Source organism: Drosophila melanogaster, chromosome 2R (assembly GCF_000001215.4).
Source record: "Drosophila melanogaster chromosome 2R".
Lineage (NCBI taxonomy): Eukaryota > Metazoa > Arthropoda > Insecta > Diptera > Drosophilidae > Drosophila > Drosophila melanogaster.
In genome coordinates this window covers 10,380,443-10,402,198 of record NT_033778.4, presented here as the reverse complement: position 1 = coordinate 10,402,198, position 21,756 = coordinate 10,380,443, and the positions used below count along the sequence as shown (strand labels likewise).

Sequence of the window (21,756 nt, the reverse complement as noted above, 5' to 3'; positions counted from 1 at the left end):
GGCTGAGAAAAACAATGGGGCGCCAGCGAAATGGAAAAATATATATGTATTCAACGCACCTGATGCGTTAGTAATTTCTTCGATTTGATGGATTCGTCGACTGCGATATTGACGAACCATAAAATACGCAAAGAGTTGTTTTGTTTCTGTGAGTGAGTAAAAAATGTGATTGTGGCATTTTTAGTTTAGCGCTATTGATGCATTTGGTTGGCTTTAAATAATTGACACAATTCCTGCGATGTGTGTTTAATTTTTTTTTTTTTATTAATTGCCGCACCAATCGCGTTATTATATTTTAAAATAAATAAATATATGCATTTAGCATGTATGTATATATCCAAGATCTGTTTTTGGGGACCTTAGAAACCATAATTAGATAGAAACCCCAGCATTTTTTTTGTTAGTATCTGATGACAAAATGCTGACCAACTTGAAATGTCGGAAGTCATTTTTATGTAGCAGCTTAAGGCCAGAAAACTGCTTTCGTCTTAAACAGGCTCATTAAAACACAAAAGCCGGCTGGTAATATGATTCCCTTTAAAAAAAAGTGTTTTTAATTAACGGATAGAAATAGAATACTTATAATCACCTTGTTAATATATACAATTTGTCTATTTAAACAGTCGTAGTCTTAAATCTCTATCTATGTAATTTAATTTTCCGACTCAAAATCATGTCTATTCGCACTTAAGTATCGTTCGCTGGTAGCCACACAATCACCATTATAGAAATCGGACTCTAATTGCTTGGGAAAATAAAACGAATGCTCAATGTTCGCAGCTCATTTGCGGCAATTGAAGGCATCGCTGGGTGGTTGAAACCTCAAAGAGTTTCAATTGTCATCGAGTTCCTTCCACTTTTGAGCAATTAAAATTAAATGAAGGTTTTCGGTTTCGAAAGTAAGGCGAAAAGTAAAGAGAGGGCAAATGCATTTAGCCCAATTGCTTGGTAATGAGTGGGGCTACAAACACCAAAGAACAAAGACTTTTTATATCTTATTTACATATTTTGTACTATTTATATATATAGTTTTTATTATAGTTTTAAGCTGTTAAGTTTTTTGAGGATCTATTTTTGTTTTTCTGTAACTAAGCCTTTTTGCATTCACACACATGAATATGTGTACCTCCATCGGGCCTATAAAAGTGCTACCAAAATAGCCGTGGAAAGTGAAAGCAAACAGTTGGCCAGCCAGCAAAAGTGTTCTACAGTATCGAACAGGAGCTAAGAGCAGAGAAAAAAGCAGAAAAGTAAATAGAGGTAAAGTTTTCCTTCATTTTCCTTGATGTGCTCGCTGTTGTTGTCGTTGTCCACTTGTGACAAAGTGCACTGTGGAAGAACGGGTTTGTTTACACTTTGGTCCCTCTTGAGGTAGGCGTTGACTGTGGGCGTGGCCGGTGTACACAGAAAGAAAAAAACATGGTATTTAAACTGGAGAACTCTCCGATGTTGGTCCTCCACTTTTGGTTCACTGCTGGCAGGTAGGAAATCCTTTGGTCCATTGCTCCTTCGGTGACCTCTTGACTGCCCCGTCATCTGATTTCTTTCCCCTCTCCATCTATGGCGCAATTTCCTAATGGACCATCGCTTTAGGTTTCAACAACAAGACACCGAAATGCATTGTCAGTTGTATTGTGCGAAACGCAAAACATTTCGGAACGGAAACAGTTCAAGGAGGAGCAGTCCGCCCTCCAGGTTGACATTTGGAAACACCACGTCCCCGGAAGAGTATACCCCAATGCCTGACCGGGCATATCCATGGCTGACTCATACATCAATTACTGTCCAACCAAATGGCGTTCAATTAGCCCTCAAGCGGGCCTGCTACTTTCCCCAGCCAACCTCAAGGTTCTTGGGCGCCCTGCTTGGAGTCTTATTCAAAATTCAACAAGGCAGGTCTCAGTGTTAGTACAGTGAGTACACGCTATGCTCTTTTAGCTACTATCAGCATGATAAAAAGTGCCCGCAAGATTTAAAATTCTACTTTGATTTTCCTATTGAGCCGCTGTCCATGAAATGAACCATGAATGATTTCAGCACCAACACCTTTAATGTTGTCCACCAAATGGGGCTTTTGCTGTAACTCGGTGTATCTTTTAACAAAGTTCCAGGCACGTTTCGTCCTTGCATAATTGAGCAAGCTGGCCAGCGTCTTCTTTCCATTTCTTTACTTTGCGATTCCTTTTTATTTTGGCTTCGGTTTCTGCAACTGGCTTGGATTCGCCCAGCACGAAGCTTGGATAAATGGGTATGGTGTGCGGGGAGGGTGGGGAGGTGGGGCGCAGGATTTGCGGGAAGCTTCAGTTAATTGATCCGACAGGAAATGCGCCACGTTTGGGGCCTGGACAGAATTCAAACTAAATTCTATGTGTCAATCAAAATTTGTAACCAAAAATACGCCTTCGCTGAAAGTCCCAAAAGTCGGAGGACACACATGAACAAAAACAAATATTGACAGTCACAGGGGCAAACAACAGAAATTTGGGTTGACGTTTTTGGCAATTGTCGCGATTCGCGGAAAAACTGCCACGACCCGTCAAAAAAACGAAACAAAAATGAAAAAGTATGAGTATAATAAAAACGGGAAATACGTGAAATGTTACATAATTTATGCCAGCAGTGCGAGAGCACCTCCTTTCCTTTCCTTTTGCTGTAGTATCTCAGTATCAGTATTTCAGTGGCAGGCAGTTCCTCTCGCAGGACTCGCATAAATATGCAATTTAGTTTAGGCATTCGAATATTCCCTTCGCCGAAACCGTGCCTTTCAATCTTTTGATGAGCCAGACGAGTCGGCAGCAGCTGCGTTTTCCGCATTTCCACGATTTTCACGTCCTGCGATTCATTGGCAGCCTGACACTAATGAAAAAAGCCAAATCGTGTCGAATGCTGTGAGCTCGAAGCGATTGGGAAAATAATTTAAGCTTTTGCACCATCGGCATTTCGTCTTCCTTGCTAAAAATAAAGTATTGCCAAATATAAAACATTTATGTGTGCTCTTAGTTTTTAAGAAAGGAAGGATGGAATATAATACATCGAATTGTGGATACAATCCAAATAAAGTTTAGCTTCGAGTTTAGCATTCTGCTGACCTTTCAGTTGTTTGACTTTTTATACATATTTTCGTTTAATTAATATCGAATGAAAAAGGTACCTTTTTTTTACAAACATCAAATTACACAGCTTGTTACATGTAACAAATGTCCTATCCATTAGTCAGTGGAAAAAAGTGTATTTCAAAACATTTATCTACGAAAAGGCCAATAGAATAGGCATTTAAGTGGATCCTCTCTTATTTATATCCATTCAAGTTTAAAGAGATTATGTAAGTGCCTTTAAATTTGAAGCCTACGAGTATGTGAAGGGTAAAAATATTCTACATAAGTAGCACAGCTACTGAGTCTGAGTCTATCTGTGAATAAACTATGTGCTTGGAATTTGTTAATTTTTTATTTACTCCCAACATTTATTACATCTTGAAATATGTGTCTGCTAATGTAAGCACATCTGCATTTTTCCATAATTTAAATAGACAGTAGAAGGGAGGCATAACCTGTCTTCTGCCTGAAATGCAATCTCTGTTCGAAATCCCCAGAGGTAGAATGCTCTTCTAATGCAATTCCTGTACGAATATTTCAACGTTGCTGTCTAAAGTTCCTCATATCACTGGACTCTTGGGGGGGGGGGGGGGGGGGGGGGGGCTATAAATATCACAGTTACTTATTTGTTGACATTTATATATTTTTTATATATTCCTTTTTTTTGCCACGCTGTGCCAATTTATTTATATTAATGTCCCAAGTCATTTCGGTTGCCCGTATCAACAGGGTCACAGCTCATGTACGCACAGTGGGGAAGGTCTTTGGTTTTAGATTTGATCTGTTTGTGTTATTCGGCCTTCCCTTTTCAATTTCAATAATGTGGTTTTCACAGTAGCCAAATTGAGTGTGGGTGGTAATGGAAACTTCAAATCTGCTTACGTAGGTACCAGATATCTTTTATCGGGAAAAAACATAGCAATATACGTTAACTTTAAGAGTAGCATCTAGCATTACTACAATGACTATGAAAAATGTTAGTTTGCAAACCTTAAGCGCTATTAAGGACGATATGCATAATAAGTCCGTCATAAGTTGAGTGATTCGATTCAAATCAGTTTTGACTACAAATACCCTCTAAATTAAGTTTGTTTACTTCTTCAAAATGCTTGCTTAGTTATTTAAAAATGTGTTCTACTTTTGCAAAGGGTATCGTTTAATTGTTTATTATCTGCCTGACAACAGGATTGTGGAATATTCTCTTTGCATCTCTTGGCCTGCTTGTGAGCGATGTCTTGTCTCTGCTGGTCATCTCTGGTCGCTTTCTATTTATTCAGAGAGCAGTTGAAATACTTTTGCATCATTGCCTGGCACTATCTTTCTGTCTGTTCGTCCGGTTGTTTTTGTTGGGGCATTTTTGCTTTTCTTCTCAATTGTTTGGAGCTGACAGACGGCAAACCGCAAACGAAAAGATAGGCACAGACATTGTCATTTTTTCTTCTTTTGGCTTAAAGCGTCCTGTATTGCCCAGGAATGTGGCATGTAAATTCATTTTGACATTTTAATTACGCTGGCAAGAAGTGCGTACGTGCTAACTGGGCTGACACACTAATGCATTCCGGCAAGATTAAGCAATCAGAGGGCTCTTAAACTCTGGCATAATTGGAACAACCTGACAAGCGAGCTGCCATCGGAGGCGGTGGCTAAAACACTCAATTTGGCCCATCAGCTAGTGACTCGATGGCCTGGTTCACTTTCTCCCACCACTTTCACTTTCACGTTCACTTTCACACTCACATTTTCGCACTTGACTCTCATTTAGCGGCGAAACAAGTTACCCGCCAAAGTTCCTGCTTTCTTCGCCCTATCTCAGCATTCTAATTTACTTTTATATTATGTTGTGTTGATTGCGTTGCCAGGCCGTGCGGATCCATTACAGGATGTGTTGGTCTCCTGCCATCATCGCTGGTGCTGCCTTCGTTTGGCCCTTATCACAATGATTTGGCTGCCAACGACAAATTGCCGGAAATTGACAACAAATTTCCAGCCCACACACGCACTTGTATATGGGCACATAAGATCTCCATTTGCTAACACTCGGGTGCAGTGTTTGCTGAGGTTTCCCTTGTCCTGCGCTCCTTGGCGTGTCAATGGGAACATTTGGGCTCCACATATTGACCGGAATGTGTAATCCAGTCGGGGACATCTTTGAGCTGTAGCGAACCCTTTGAAAGTTTTTTGTTAGACCCTAACAGCCTGTAATGCAAACTATTTCAAATATGAATGGGGGTCCTAATGAAATTTGGTGAATAGGCCTTAACGTGTCATTTTGCTCTTTCAACGAAGCAATAGATTTAATATAGTTTACACTTCTTGCTTGAAGGGAAATTTAGCTTACCAATTTAATATTTATTAAGATATCCTTGAGTAGAAACTAAATTAAAGACACATTTTTAAAAATGTAATTTACCGAGTCTGGATTCTTTTATAATCGAAATTAATCTTTCAATAGATTTCAATGATTCTTGTTTAAGCCTTAATAGGTTTTCAAATGTTCATCCCAAGCGTATCCTTTCACCAATTTTAAAGCTGGATTATGCTGAATATTAATGCGGATTCTAATGCATTTTCGATAGTAAGCTGGCTGCAGTAGAAGTTTGTGGATTTGCATATAGAATGAAGGATTCCAGAGCGCCCTGAACACCCACATCCATCCACTCAACCGCTGTCAGTTGCACTTTTGTTTTAGTCCATAAACCTTGGTTTATGTGTACATATACATATGTACATATATTAGTGGCGGGTCGCATAGAATTCGGGTTCATCAATCACTTATGGAAATCAATACGCTTTCCATTATACGCAAAAGTAAGTGGGGGAACCTATTGTATTTTGATGTTTTTGAATTCCCAAATGAATTGATGGCGGTTCGATTGCTCCTGCACCTCATTTCGCCTTCTGGTTCTTTTAGTATGATTGGAAGTTTTTAAATGCAGGCATTTCTACGTCTATTTAGCCACTAAAAGTGGTTAGTTGAAACGTGCCTGAAATATAAAAAAATATTGTAAAACGCCTCGGGGACTTGTCTTTCCTTATAATTTAGGATCCTTAACAGTTTTAACTTCAACAGAACATGGCCGGTTAGTTTCACAGATTTTCCCACAGATGGCGTTTTGTCGCTCTTCCGTTCCCCTTTTTGTTTTGTAGACTTTTCTCTTGCTCAGTTCATCTGACGTCATGAGGCCGCAGCTGACGTCACAGAAAAGCTTCAATGTTTACACGCAACGGAACGGATATCCTCGTGTTCCAATTTCGCACGTTTCTTTGGCGCCAAATTGTTGCGGGAGCAAAAATTGTAATTCTCAGCGCCGGAGAGGAAAACGCTTGCTCTTACGCTTCTTTGTTTCTTATATAACACGTGTTTGGCCAGCAGTTGAGGCCCACTAAGTAATGGTAATACACCGGCCAAAACAGGGAGGGATTTTAATAGTATTCGTTTAAAATAAACGGGTTAAAATAATAGTGCTATATAAATAAGATTTGAATATGATATGATCTTGTTTTTACACAGATTCCTTAATTCATTTATGATTATATTTTTCTTTTGTATATATTACTTACTTCATCGGAAATATTAGGTTATTTACTAATCTTTTATATTTCATTGAAGATATTTTATTACAGACGTTTTTAAAGTGAGATCAAAGTTTGATTTAAATAGTGATTTTCGCATCTAAGCTATTTGACTATACTATATTCAGATTTTGCCAGCTGACAACTCTAGTTAACTGCGTGCAGCATTCACAGCCGCTTAAGAGAGCTGACATACAGAAGAGCATCGATTAAGAGCGGGCTCGAAGGACCAAGACACAGATGCACGCACACAGTGACGCCTGGTGGGTCGTCCTGCTCCTGGTGGTGCGTGACTTTGGACGCCTGCTGGAGCCAGTTACGAAAAGATTGGTAGCAGTGCCTCAGTTCGTTTGTGCTGCCAGTTGGATGCAGAACGCCTCGACGACGAATTGAGACATATATACCCGAAAGCGAGCTGAATATATGCGGTATGGTGTGCGCGACTGTCACCTTCGCGAATTAATCAGAGTGTATTTGAACGGCATTATCTTGCTCGCATTTGTGGTGGGCCAAACGAGGCCATCGCCCACGTGTCGCCGGATTTGTTGTGTTAATTAGTGGAAAATGTCAGGCCAAAAAAGGAAAAATATATAATATAAAACGAAGGCTGGGCTGCAGAGAGTGAAAGTTATTGTGTGTCCTTGGGCTCGTGGGAAAGTAATGATAATATATGTGAACTTGCTTGAAAAAGCGAAAATACGTTGAAAACCAGTAAAAAATGTGAGAGTTTAAAGTTGTGCGGGAAGTCGAGAATGCCTTCAAGTGCGTGGCTGCAAACGAAGACTTTTTAGCCCACTTTCCTGCGCAGCGTTTGAAGTTACTCCTTTTTTTTCGCCCAAAATCGATCCGCCCCGTCGTCCCTTGGCATTGTTTACCAAGTGCAGCGAATTATTTTCAAGTGAACATTTTTATTTTTACATATGCTGTCGTGTTTGCTTATGTGAAAGGCCCCTGCAGGTATTTCGCTGTTGTATGTTGCCTCCGAAACGCCTTGACACATTTCGTTTTGGCCATTGCAACTAGCTTCATGCCACCACGGCTCATGGGATGCTGCAGTTTATTTTGCTTATCTGGCGCTCACTCGACAATATTTCTTGCCACACCCACCCGCACACAGATTGTTGTCAGTTCGTGGCTGAAATTTTCAATTAGGTTTTATGACACATTCCGTCCGCTGCCATCGATGCAGTCGACCCTCAGCAGGCTGCTTTGTATATTGTGCTCCGCCCATTTAGGGGAAATTGGCCAAGCAGCGCTAATTTGCATACCAATTAAGTTTATTATATATATTTACTTTAACTTTCATCAAGCCACTCGGCGATGTGCAGACCCTGTTTTGTGACTTGTTTTGGTAAATGGGAGTAAGCGAAGCCAAAGTTAATTAGGTGGCCAAAGGTCTTGGTAGTATCAGAACTATTTTGAAACTTATAATTTAACGTAGATAGTTTTTTCAACAAAATAAAGTTTTTTTTTTTGCATAATTAAGATGTATCTTTGCTCATCTAGGCGAATTTTACAAAGAAGTAGTTCTTGTAAAGTTACAAAACATGGTTTGAATAATATCGCATATACTTGCAAATTTATTTGTAAAACTTAAATGTATTTTGGTATCATGCCCAGCTGCAAATAAATTACATATTCTTTTGCTTAATTTATACGTAAATAAAAAAAAAATGTTCAAATTATAAGGGGTCTTATCGTGATATATGGAAACATCAAACAAAGATTTTAATTTATTTGTTCTTTGATTTCATTTTGCCTAAAGAGTAAAATCAAATTATATTTTAATGCACTTTCAAACTTATTTATGTTCCCGCAAACAAAGTCAGCTCCAGTCATAAATAATCGAGCATTTTCTCTTGGCGAATAAAATAAATGGCAAACGGAATAAGGGGAAAGTGTAACGATATCGAAAACCCACAAAACCTAAAATAATAATAAACATAAAAGTAACATAAAAAACAAACCTATATTGGCTTAACCGAAGGCAAGAAGGACATAAATGAGGAGGGTCGTAAAAGTCCTTAAAGGCGAACGGCACACATGGCGTATGAGTAATATTTTGCATTTAATTCCCTACTCATTTTCTGCAGGAGTAATCGGAAAATTAAAAAGATGAGGGAAACAGAAGGGCAGCCAGTTCAGTGACTGGGTAAGCTGGGAAAATACCTTAAAAAGCTAAAAGTGAAAGCTTAACAAAATTGAGAAAAACCACCAAAAAAGCCAACAACGAGGGGAGTGCGGCGAAAACTTTTGTGGCTACGTGGCTGAGACCTTTGGACCGTTGGGTAGGCCCCCAGGCTGCGGGGACGAAACAGGATGTAACAGCCTACGCTAATCCCTGGCTAACGCCGCATCACCAGTGGAAAGGGGCGATTTTGGCCAGAGGCTGGCAAAAGGTCGAGTTAATCTACGAGTAGGCCACACAACAAAAAAAAAAAAAAAAAAAAAACAGAAGGTTGGGTAGGTTGAAATATACGGCTTAGAACTTTTGCACACTTCTTCTATGAAATATATATGCGCAAATCATTCGGCCAACTCAATGCAGCCATTCCCATGCATTCCAAATGAACAACTTTGAAACTTAAACAGAGGCTCCCAAATTTATAGACAAAGTATCTGTATTCCCATCCGGAACTTGCTGCAGTTAGGCAAATTTATAGCTTTTGCGCCTTCTGAGATTAATTATAGTTGGCCAATTGCCACTTGTTGTCCTAGGGATGATTTTGCCATGCTCCCATTTAGATTGATTACTTTTTCATTTACTTGGCACTCTGAGGGATTCCCTCAGTGGATGACATCGCCAGGCTCCACTCGTATAATTGACTAATGAGCCAAAGTTCAGGGTTCAGAAAATGTTTTTGTGCTATTTGGCGACATTTTGGCATTGTCGGAATTACGGACATTAAATGAAAACTGGGCTTGTTTGTGGTAGATCAAAGCAACCGATGGCTAATTCCATTTGCCTAACAGATTTTTAAAACGCATATTAATGCTTATTTGAATAAATAACTTTCTGGCACATATAAGTTCATAACAAATTTTGTTAAATAAACACTTTTGAATTGGAAATTTGTTGTTCTTTGTTTTTATTTACTTTACCTTATTTGGTACTCACTTTTTTTTGGGTTCTGGGGCAAAATTTGTCTTTAACAAATAAAATCGTATAATCCAATCTCTCTCTGGTAAAACATTTCAACTTTTGCCTCAACTTTTGCCCCAAGCATTTGCGGTTGACATTTGTTTTGGGTCCCCCAAAACATCTTAATGCTTATTTTTATCTGATAAGTGATGACGGTTGTGGCAGAAAAAAATTGCTTGAGTGCCCAGACTGACTCAATTCCTGGTTGTTTGTTTGGCTAAATGTATAACACAGACAACTTATCACGCTGTATTAACCTATACTGTATGTCCTCTGCAATTTTGTGATTTTTCCTTGGAATCTGGACCCACGCCCACTCAGCAGGCGGACAGTTTGTTTATACATTATTTGCCTGGTATGTTGGGGAGATATTTCATCGTCGACTCCTTCCAACATTTCTCAGATTTTTTTTTTGGCAGGAAAGTGATTTCTGCTGCCATTTACTACTCTCTATTCAGCGTTATTTGCCAATATTTCTTTGAGTTCTACAAGGAAAATTGGATTCAGCTTTAATGTTAAAGAATTTAAAATATCTATGTACGTAAAAGAGAGTTTTGGTTAGCAACTTTAACATAAAAATATGCGCATATACTTGTAAAAGGTATTTACGAAAATTGGATTCCGCTTTAATATTAAGGAATTTAAATTATCTATGAACGTAAAAGTCAGTTTCGGTTAGCAACTTTAGTATACAAATGTGCATCTACTTGTGAAAGCTATTTCTAAACTTTGCCTTCTGCTGGTCAAAAGTTTTGCCTTGAATGTGCAATAACAATGTTCACATGGATGCTAAACCAAACGTTAAGTTTTTGATAGGGAATATCTTCTTGAATCGGCGAACAAACTTGTTTGACTTGCTAATTTAAACCTTTTTTAGGCAGGTGTGAAAACACACGGGAATATGTGGTTCTTGGATAACTTTTCTCCTCAGATCGAGATGCAAACAGAAAAGATGGCATGGGAAAGTGGAAATAAAAATTCAATTTCCCGACCGCAAAAAGTTAAACTTTTCTCAGCAGCCACAAATCAATTTCAACTTGGCTGGGAAAAGCGCCGTAAAAGGGAAAATGAACGGAAAAGGGAAAAACAAAACTCGTTCATGGATGTTGGCCAAAAATTAAGGAAAAATGTTATAACATTCTAGAGATTGAGAGCAAAATGAATTGCAATGAAAAGAAAATGGGTGAAAAGCTGGCTGATGAAAGAGATTAAAGAAGCTTTGTGATAGCAAAAGCAAGCAATAATCTTCCTTTAGTTTTAAAGACTGATTATGTATGTATGTGATATTTAATATTTGAGGCAAAGGCAAGATTTAATAGGAAGCGATACAAAGTCTTTAAAAACATAATAAAGTTATTAGACTCAAAAAAATGTTCGCATAAATACTTAATAAACTAACCATTCAAGCCTTTTGTACATCTAGTGACCTTTCTTCCTCTACCATTTGAATGGGGGAAAAGGTCACGCTTTGTGCAAGAATTGGGTTCAAAGCGCTGCTGATGAGGGTAAGATACAGCTGACAACTCTTGACCCCCTTAGTAGGGGGATATTCATTTCAAATGCAAATGGTGTGGGGATGGGACTCAGAAAACGAGCAGATCACACAGAATCATTGTGATGGGCTCACATTGGATGTCAAGCTAGAATAAAACGCTCTTGAAAAGCGGATTCACACCTTAGCTTTAAGCGAATTTCCCTCCAAGGTGTGTCTCGACTGTTTGCGCACATGTCGACATATATTATGTGCTCATTTCGGGCGCTTGCTTTGTTTTTCGCCCATTTAATTTATGGCCAACACATGGTAGGCCAACACATTTTTTATTGTGTCCCCTTGCCAATCAGGCTCCTTCTAACAATTCCCGCATGTTTACAGAACTTCTGTTTGTCAGCCATTTTGAAAGACATTTCCTATTCGGCACCGACAATAAGTGTTCTCTGTGGTGATATAAAGAGGAAGGAACTATTGTCATATGTTTCACTTTTCCAGGAAAAATCCGGCCTTTTTTTTTCCTGCTTTCCGGACTCGGGGTGAGAAAGTTCATTAATTGATAAGGAGGCAACTTTGCTCATGTGCGTCGAATTTTAGACAGGGGAATTGTTCTGGGGCCACAGTCAGCTAATAAAGGCCAAAGTCTATTTCCAGAATTATATTATGTATGTGCATATTGATAGGCATGCAAGGATATAAAGGTCCTCAGATATAAGAAATACAGACCATAATGTTTAAAGAAAGGTTAAAGTTATAAGTGATTATAAGTGTCATGAGTGAAATTATTAAAAATCATAAAATCGTTCACCTACACGTCGTAGAAAGAAAACAGAAATTGATCTAAATAATCATGATAATTATAATCTAAAAAGAAATTATCCAATATTGATTTTTTCGCTTTCGGTTCTTCTGAATGCAAATATTTTCTTTTGCTAGATTTGTGTATTTTTCACATTTTTATTTGTTACGGGCTTGGCTGGCACCCAAAAAGTATGCTATGTAAAATACGTTTGTAATCATGACCTTGCAAATGTCGCCAAAACAAAGTTTGTGACCAAAAATCCGGTCCACTCAATATCGTTTGACTTTGGGACATTTAATGTCTTGGTTATGGTAAACTTTGGCTGGCAAATCGCGTGCAACACTTGAGTTTTTGTTAAGAGGAAGTGGGCGTGGCTTCAGTTAAGCACTCTTTACATTTGTTAATTGCGACACTTAGTTGGCCAAGTTATGGCTTAGCATGCAAATGACCTTGGGGAGCTTTTTAAGCCAAGAAATTCTTTAAATAATTGCTGGGCACAAAACATAAAACTCAAGTAGCCGAGAAGAGTACAATAAAATGTTTCTTTATAAAGCATAACGAGGGAGCAGAGTTAATTTTGTAGTAAAAGAAAAGGGACCGACAAATGGGAGTGTCCTTAAAAGAGGCGCTAGAATTTTCAATTTTGTTCATTTCTCGTCTACGTCATCTGGCAAAACTGCAGCTTTTTGTTTTGGGGTGTGCGTGGGTGTGTCTCCTTTTGAAATTTATTTTTCATTATGCTGATGAGAAGCGCTGCTCGCCACGCCCCGGGCTCATTTCAGTTTGAAAAGGGTCTGTTAACTAACTTATTTTAGGAGAACATAACTTGATTAATTAATAAAATGAAACATGGAAACTTTTTGCTAAAAACAAGGCGGCATTCCCTTTCTTTAGTACCACAAGATTATTTAAATAAAGTAAATCATTTAGACCAAATTATTTTTGGTGTATAAAGAATTCACTTTCCTTCTTGGTTATTAAAACGTTACATTTTATAGAATATGTTTAAAAAACAGTTTACAGCATTACATCAATTATTATGAGAGTAAAGTACGCATATGCATAAAATTGGGAGGGCTTTATCGTATTCATTAAGATCATTTTCGACTAAAAATATGATATTTTAAATTTTTGGTAACCATAATTTTGTATAAGCTTGTTGTAGGGATTTTCGAAAGTGACTTAGAGATTGTCATGGCTTTTGATTGATTGAATAGCTGCCTGATTGATCGTAGTGGTGTTTGAACCCTAAACTTTGCAAATTTTTGCGTGCTGCAAGTCGGCTGCACTCAATTAGCCAGCCGACGAGTGTGAGACAGTGGAGAGGTCACAGGGGGTCATCCATTTATCAATGTCACTTAGTTGCAGAATATAGCGATGTGGCTAAAGACGAGAGCGGGATCGAACGACGGAGAGAGACAGCCAATTGTTTGGGCTGATTGTGCTTAATGAAGTGTCGGATATGTCATGAGCCCAGACAATAAACAAGCCTTCGCAGTCCGCAGACCGTGCTCGGTGCAGATGCATCTGTGAGATACAAAACATGACCGGGAAATGTGAAAAGTAAGCAGTGACAACGAGCCGCGAGTGTGAGAACACAGCTAAATTATGTAGACCTGGTCAGAACCGGTGACCTGGTCAGAATCGTACACATATCCCGAATCGCCTCCCGTGCCGAAGGACATGAGCCAAAACCTCCAAGTGAGCTACACCGCTTTGGCCATGTCGGACGATAATCAAACCTGCAGCTACTCGATGCCCTCGGTGGCGTCGCCCAGCCTCAATCACCGCCTGCAGCGCAATGTCAACTTCAACGAGGACCTCAACGACCTGGCCGGCTACCCCCCGCAGCAGCTGCCCACCGCCCCGGCGGTCCGCCGCTTCTCCAAGTCCATTTTCCAGCGACCGCGTTCCATGTCCGTTTGGAGTGACATCAGTCGCAGCAGTATGCGTCTGGATGAAAGGTGAGTGACGGCTCCGAATTGGGCTTGGTTTTAGGGTTTGTGGGTCACGGATCGGGGTTCCGTGGTTGTCGCATTTCGTACACTGGGGAAAAATTATCAATTAAAAGAGGTATACATGCGGTTGTACCCATCAATTAAAACATTATAAACGAAGAAAATGTAGAAAAACAGAAAGAATTGCCGATGTTAAAAATATATCGTTCGTGATTTAGTTATAAGATATTTTTCTTCACTACAATAGTATTGCATTTTGGAAAGATCTTTTTACCAGTGTAGCACCTAGTCTAATTAACGCCAGGACATCGAAGACAATAGACTTTTTATGAATTTATACAGATTCCATAAGCATAGTTTCTAGAAATCCAAGTGGTGTTTATTATGCGAATGTTTTCTCTGTGTGAACAGACAGTTCCAAGGCGATTTGTACCATGTGGCTTGGTATTCAGTTGGTTGGCCTTCCTTCAGGCGAATTTATGTGTTTTTTGTATTCTTAGGCTGATTGCGTGTGTTGAAATATACATAAATATTTGCTTTTATCCGTATAAAGGCCTGACAAAGGTGAATATCCCCTAAGCGATTTATTTTCTTTTTTTTTTGTGGGTACGTGACACACAAGAAAGTGTTATAAGCCCCATCTGATTACAGCTAATCTATCAAGGACGAAAAATCCATTCAAAGTTGGCATTGATTTTATGAGACAATATACCGATTTGGTCACCTTAACTTTATGCTGTAAAAAGTTTGCATATAAGCAAATAATGGAAATTAAAATTTAAAAATAACAGAAATATGCATATTTAAAGGAAATTCCTGCGCTCAAAAACTGACATAATTAAAATCATAACTATAATTTTTTTTTATAAATCAAGCATGTTCCTCTATTCGAATTGCTTGTGTAAATGGTCATTTCATTTACGCATAATCAGGATTCTACTTCCACTGCTTGACATTAGGCGACAAATGAGTTTTTTATTATCACGGATTTAAGCACCATAAATCGTTCTATTCGAAACCTGCACATTTCATCTAAACACACAATTTATGCATAATTGTTTTCCATAAATCTGGCAAATATGCGCAAATTAAATCTGAACACCATGTGCTGCAGCCATTAAATTTGCTCTTGAATGTCTGGGAAAAGCTTGAATCAACTTTGACACCCGCGCAGAATCGCTTTTGCTTGAAAGAACCGCCTCGAGGTCAATTTAATTTTGTTTCAGCACTTTGACTTTTATTATCCTGTTATCCAGTGCTGTCTGTGATTATTGTATGCCCGCCCAAAAACGGCTATAATGGGATTTGGATATGGCAGTGGAGGGATCCAGACTACTACCACTTGCCCAAGTGCTAATTTGAATTAGATGAGTGGAGATAACTATGTGAACAAAACGTTCACACATAGGATTTTTCTATCTTTATATTCATAATTTATCCAGGCCGATTCAACAATTGTTTGATTTTTGTGGCCAGCGTGTTTGTAATGCAAGTGGCTTGCGTTTGTTCAGCAGGATGTGGCACGTAGCTGTGTCAGCCGGAAACTTGGCTCACAAATTTTTGAATGAAATATGAGTGGCACAATGCGGGTGGGTGGCAGTTCGAGTCATTCAGGGGCCAACAAGCCAGGATGCTCGTGAGTTTGCTGTGCAAACTTTTGCGGCTTTCGCCTGCAGCTCAGCCAATTTACGTCGACAGTCTGTGCATGCCAATTAGTGCAAATAACTCAATTATGCTCGGTGCTGCCTTCAATTCGGTGTGTAGAGATATCGGCACCTCATTGATTGCTGATTACACCAATGGGTAGTAGCTTTTCAGCTCCTGGCTTGGTCTGTGGAAAAACCATTAATTAAGCCCGGTCTCGCAATGGATTCAACCCTCAGTTAATGTGCGAGCGCGTAATTGAAATGAATGATTATCACCGGGCTAAAATAAAATGGGGTAGTGGTCTTACTAGACAGGATTTAACGTCGCTTTAATGGCTCTTCGTGGCTGAGATCTCAACTATCCGCAGCCAAGTCTCTTATGTACCGTTTAAGCCATTTTATTGCCATAAGCACACAAAGCTTTACCTCTTCACAACAAAAAATCCCTCAACAATAGCCCATAAAAGTCGGTACAGAAACGCCACCCAGCACCAGCTCATATATCAAGAGCTATTGAAGAACATTAAGAGGTTTAGTTTCTAGTCACACCCACCTCACGTTGGACACGTAAGATGCTGAAGAAGTACAATACATATAATAAAATTTAGATAGTCTGAGTATATTTTCACTTTGTGGCAACAAAGCCAACTGATGGCAACAAATAATGGAAATCATTGTGTATAATATCAAGACCAATCTGTGTCAAATCTGCGATTTATTAAGAGTATAATCTGAATAATTTATAATATAAATTTAAAATAAAATATCCATAAACCACTTTCCTATCTCTAATCTCAGCACAATCTTCTTAAGAAACAAAACTTCCGAATTTTCCGGCGAGTGCTTATTTTATTGTTTCATAAATTGTTCTTCTTTTCTTTGCAGGTGAGTAAAAGTGTCTAATTTAACGTGAGACTTTCTCCGTCGACTGTGGTAGGTATAAGTAAGAAAATATGTGTGTGCAGAATAGACTTTATCATGTGTGAACTTGGTTATTTGTCTGTGAGGAGCTCAAGGAGTTGCCTCTTGACTGGCGCGCTATTAATAATGTTTTATCTAGAAGAAAACACCTTTTTTCTGCCTTTGTTGTTCCACGGCGAATTCCTCAAAGGAATTCGTGAAATTCGCAAATGACTTCTGGCATTCCGTAGTGGTCTTTGCTTTCGTCGTGGGCCGCAATTCATTTTTCCCCTCACACACCCATAAAACAATCATAAAAAATGCCGCAAATCATCACGACCGAAGGACGAAACATCTTGTGGGTCCTGCAGGTGTATAGCTCCTGGTTTTCCCCCATCCTGGCGCGAATTTCGCAGTGCCTGCGATGCGTCCTGTGTTATGGTTAATGTTTTCGCATTGTTTATGTTATGTTTATATCCTGCGTTGTGTGCGTGCCTCCTAATTGTGTTTTACGTGCGAGTTTGATACCTCGCACTGTCGAAACTCTGGGATATATTGTGTCAATGTCAAAGTATATAATATACATCTATAAGTTCGACGTGAAACTGTTCGTTTGCAATTAACAGCGCGCTTAATCTCTTTAGCCTGTGTGTTCTCTGTCTCTTGGGCATTTCAGTTTTGACAGTTAATGGGGGGGAATTTTCTACATTGTCTGATAAATCGATATAAATATTGTTACTAAGTCATTTCAATAGTCTGACATAAAAGAGTATATCTGGGAATACTGTAATTTTAAGTAAATTGGGATAGAATTATTCGGTGATTTTTAATGTAGTCCACAGATTCATTATTTCAAAAAATGTAAATAATTATTTCACATTCTGAATAACAACAGGTACTTTGTGAGTCGTAAGCCCATGTCTTAACATAATTTCTGCTTATGCCCACAAAGTTTGTCCAAATTTGAATTATGCTATTGGCTTGTTTTATTTGCCCGAAGAGCAAAGTGGATAGAATAGAAAATATGTACACTTTAAGGAGCGCAAATACACCAAGCTGGCCAACTTTATTGCTGATGAATGCTGCGTCGGTTATGAATAATACATTCAATTTCGCAGTTCATATGATTTTAAAGTCGACAAATTTCTTCACCCTGAACTCATGGACTTGGCAATTTGCAAAGCTTAGTTCGCAATGCGGCTGCTCCGCAAGCAAACTCGATAAATCGAGTGCCCGTTGCCTTGCTCAACAACTTAATAACATTTCCCAAGCACACTCCGTCGCAAGTCCTTACTCAGCAACCGTTAAGCGATTTAAGCGATTTGCTATTCATAACCACAAGGGTAAATCCATTTAAAGGCATTGCTCCTTGGATGGTTAATGTGTTTTGTGCAGCATACTTTCTGGCGCGCGTCATTGCGCACATTACGTATACGCCTCGTTGCGTCATAAGGTCTCATTAAAACATTAATGCAACAAGTTCATGATATGGCCGACCTAAGCATCGCCTAGATTTTTAAATTAATTTTCCACATTTAGAATGTGCGTGTGTTAAATTCATTAGTCTGATATCAACAGGAAGCCAACAGAAAAGGCCAACATTAACGGCCACAACAATTTGCTTTCACTGAAATTGCCAATTAGGCAAGAGGGCAGTTGCAAATGCAGCAGGAGCACTGAAGGCCAACGGAGGTCAACTAGGGACATGATGCTCCGGAAAAGCTGGGAAAAATGCCACGGAAAAGGCCAGCGAAAATGTCAGTTACATTGAATGTGAATTGTGCCTAAGCAATGACCGCTCCTGGAAGTTGCCGATGATTCGCACATGTTTTCGCTGTTCTCTTTTCAGTTTTCATGACCTACCTTTCTCTTTTCTCTTCTCTTACGTGTGCCTCAACCACGTGTTCGTGCTGCTTATGTCTTCACCTTGTTATTCGCAGTTCAAGCTCAAAAAAAAAAAAAAAATTTACAGTTCGACAGAGCGAGAGAGAGAAGTCAAAGGGGGAAAGCTGTGGGGAAAGTGAGCTTCAAAGGACATTGCCAGCTTTTATTGTATTTGGTTGTGTAAAGCTTTTTTGGAGACTTGTTTTTAATTTCTTCAACAGAGCAACAGATGGCGCATTAATATTATTTGAATATATTAAAACACTAAATGTTTGAAAAGCATCTTGTTGCCTAAATATTGTAGTACTCCCATTTGTTTATAAACTAATGCATCTTAAACGTCGGGTTTAAGATAATGTCGTTTATTATTCAAAGGTATACTTATCAATTTGATCATCAACTTCCTTTCTGCCTTTATTGTTATTCATTGCTGTTAAATTGTTCGACAAATTACCTCCACATGAGCTGCATAAATACGTCCGCATAATGTTGATTATATCAACTACAGACAGCAATTGAAATAGCCGTGCGGACTCTCGGCTATCCCATTCCCATGCAATAACATCCTTTGGCCGGGACAACTGCGATTAAGATGCAAAGTGAATATTAGTATGTTAACACACTTTTGCCCCCTTGTCACCAGGACCGTTTTCCACTTGACTTGACTGGAGGCAGCTGCCTTGTTTTGTTGTTCCATCCTGGCTACTTGAATGCCTGTCCGCCGTCCTTTGGTCCTCGGATGCTTTCGTCCTTTCGTCCTGGCAAACTGTTTGGCTTGAGTGGCCATCCAGCTGCGTGTCCCTGTGTCTGGCATTCGTAATGAAATTCAGAGGAGGAATGCCTGTGCCAACCTTAAGCGTCTTTGGTGCCGGCCGACTTTGGTTGGAATTGATTTATTGGCTCAGCTTGAGCTTAGGCCAAATATCTATTTGCTTTTCTCTACGGATTCCTATATATCACTTATCTAAAAATGATTTAGTGGCGAATGAGGTGAGGCTTAGTTATCTAAACACCATGAACGACCTTGAGTGCTAACTAAATATAATAACATATACCTTGATAAATCATTAAAATGATTAATTCTTACTCCTTCTATCAAATGAGAAATTTAATAAAACCACAGAAACATTTTAAAATGTGCTAAGCAATTTTTTTTAAAATAGGTTGTACAAAAATATTTGAAATATTTAATAATTTGTTAAACCAAAATTGTATTTTTTAGTGATTACGCTCAAATATTTTATATTATTGCAGAATTTTAATACAATAAATGTTAATATGATAGAAATTAAATTCAAATCAAAATATGGGTGGCTGATAAATATTTGGATTTTCTTTTGACTGTTTTCATTAAACATTTATGATTTGCAGTTTGTACTTCTGCGGCTTATTGCTTAGTTTGAAGTGCCGCAAGCTTCTTCTTGTGGTTTCCGCACACCTGTTGCTGCTCGGCGTGAATTTAATTACAGCCCCATAAGTGATTTGTGGCGAGCCGCAAAGCTGAAACTCGAATTCACAGCTGAGTTGGGTGACGAATCGCAGTGAATTGAGGCTGGGCCGCCATAAACAAGCGTTAATTGCACTTTGAGGTTGCACGACTGTCTATCTTTATTTCTATTTCCATTTCCCTCGACAAGTGCGAGTTATGTGGGAACTTGGCCCAAAAAAGTACAACGGGCTTAAATAACATGGCCCAATTGTGGGTCACACTGTTAGTCGGTTAACAGAGGAGCTTTGAGCTTTCCCCGCTCGGAAAATCCTCCGGCTAACAGAGATGTTACTCCATAACATCGGGATTGGTAAAATATATGTTAGTTGGTCGGTCGGCTTGGTCGGCATTGTGGAATCGGCATTCAGTTTGTTTTTATACTCTGCACATGAAACATGTGATTTCCCTCGAACGCTCGCCGCCGAAGCCAGAGTTTTCTTTAGAGTTTTCCCTCGCTGCCCAGCCGAAAGAGTGAGCGAGAGAGCGAGTGTTCGTGAGTGCGTTCGTGAGTTTCGTTCAATTGTTCGTGTCGTGTCGTGTGTCGATGACATTTTCCTAAAGCGAGATTTTTAGTAACGGAAATCGGATTGCTAATTAAAATTGCATCTGCCCGCAGTTGGCAGTTAAATGTTTAGTCGTAGAGAATAGTAACTAGTTTTAATTAAGTCGCATAAATAAAAACGCTGCCATAAATCGTAGCCAAACTAGGCGGCCGTGTTATTTTCCACATGGCCCACATAAATCAATAAGACGAAAATAATAAATCACCAAGATCACGTTAAATATTTAATTTCACACCGCATGATACAAGTGGCAATAAAAGTTCCGTGCGAATTTGTGCGCTGTCTACAACTCCACGTGCATAAATAAATGAAGCTGTGACCAGCCAGTTGACCCGTGAGCCTTTATTTATCGGGGCATCCACCTGAGGAGAACCCCAAGTTGCCGAAAGTTTCGAATTTATTGCCAATGCCGCGCTCGCGCAATACGGTGTCCTTTGGGCCTCATTGTCGGCCAGCGAAAAGCAGCTTAGCCTCAATAAAAATCCTCAGACAACGCACGAAATCTTAAACACCACACACACCTAGCACTTCGATGGGCCAAGATAAAGCCAAAGGTACGTTGGAACGGCGTAACATTCAAGTATTTCCACTCTCGACTCAAGTGTGCAATCGAAAGTGAATCCGCATCCGCATCCGCATCCGTGTGCCGCTTCCGTTATAGCGGAACTGTTGTCCTTACCAATTCTCGCTTTGCCTTCCCGGCTATTTGCTTTACGTGGGTAATTTTTTATATCAATAAAAGTTTATCTGAAGGTACATGCCCCCCCCCCCCCACACAGAAAGTAGTTGGGCGCCAGTATTTATCTGGGCTTGGTTCCGCACTCACAAGCCTTCAAAACGAATGGTTATATAAATATAAAGTAGTTTTTGGAAAGGGTCAGAAGGAAGAAAACTCGTTGGAAAAACTTCTTTTGATGTATACAACAATATTTCCATTCCCTTTGATACAGCCATAGGCGAATTAAATAGTAGCAGTAAAATCAAAGACGTCGATATTAATAGCATCTATGGCTTCTGCAACTGATCTATTCCGTCCACATTGTTAAATTTAGAATCCTTTTGTCCAAAAATTTTCTAATAGGGACAAAACGTAGGCAATTAGCTTAAAAGTTATAATGAGATAAAAGAAAGTCCACTGCTTGAGCTTGTTTAAAAATATGGTGTGTGTGTGCCCTTTTGGCAGGAGAAAGTCCCTAACCCTTTGAATTTCTGCTC

The 21,756-nt window shown here is 39.2% G+C and overlaps 1 protein-coding gene across 6 annotated transcripts in view; it reads left to right on the top strand.

The window, feature by feature from the left end:
* Nucleotides 1-21,756, top strand: part of SLO2 (slowpoke 2) — a 94,802-nt gene that overhangs the window by 14,798 nt on the left and 58,248 nt on the right. For 2 of the 6 annotated variants that reach the window (NM_001103788.3, NM_001103789.3), the window contains exons 1-2: nt 7,012-7,096; nt 13,464-14,065. The exons of the other annotated variants lie outside the window; for them this stretch is intronic. In NM_001103788.3, the coding sequence (NP_001097258.2) occupies nt 13,785-14,065 (281 nt within the window). In that variant the 5' untranslated portion in view covers nt 7,012-7,096; nt 13,464-13,784. Of the gene's footprint in view, nt 1-7,011; nt 7,097-13,463; nt 14,066-21,756 lie in introns of those variants that run through there. 6 annotated transcript variants of the gene reach the window in all.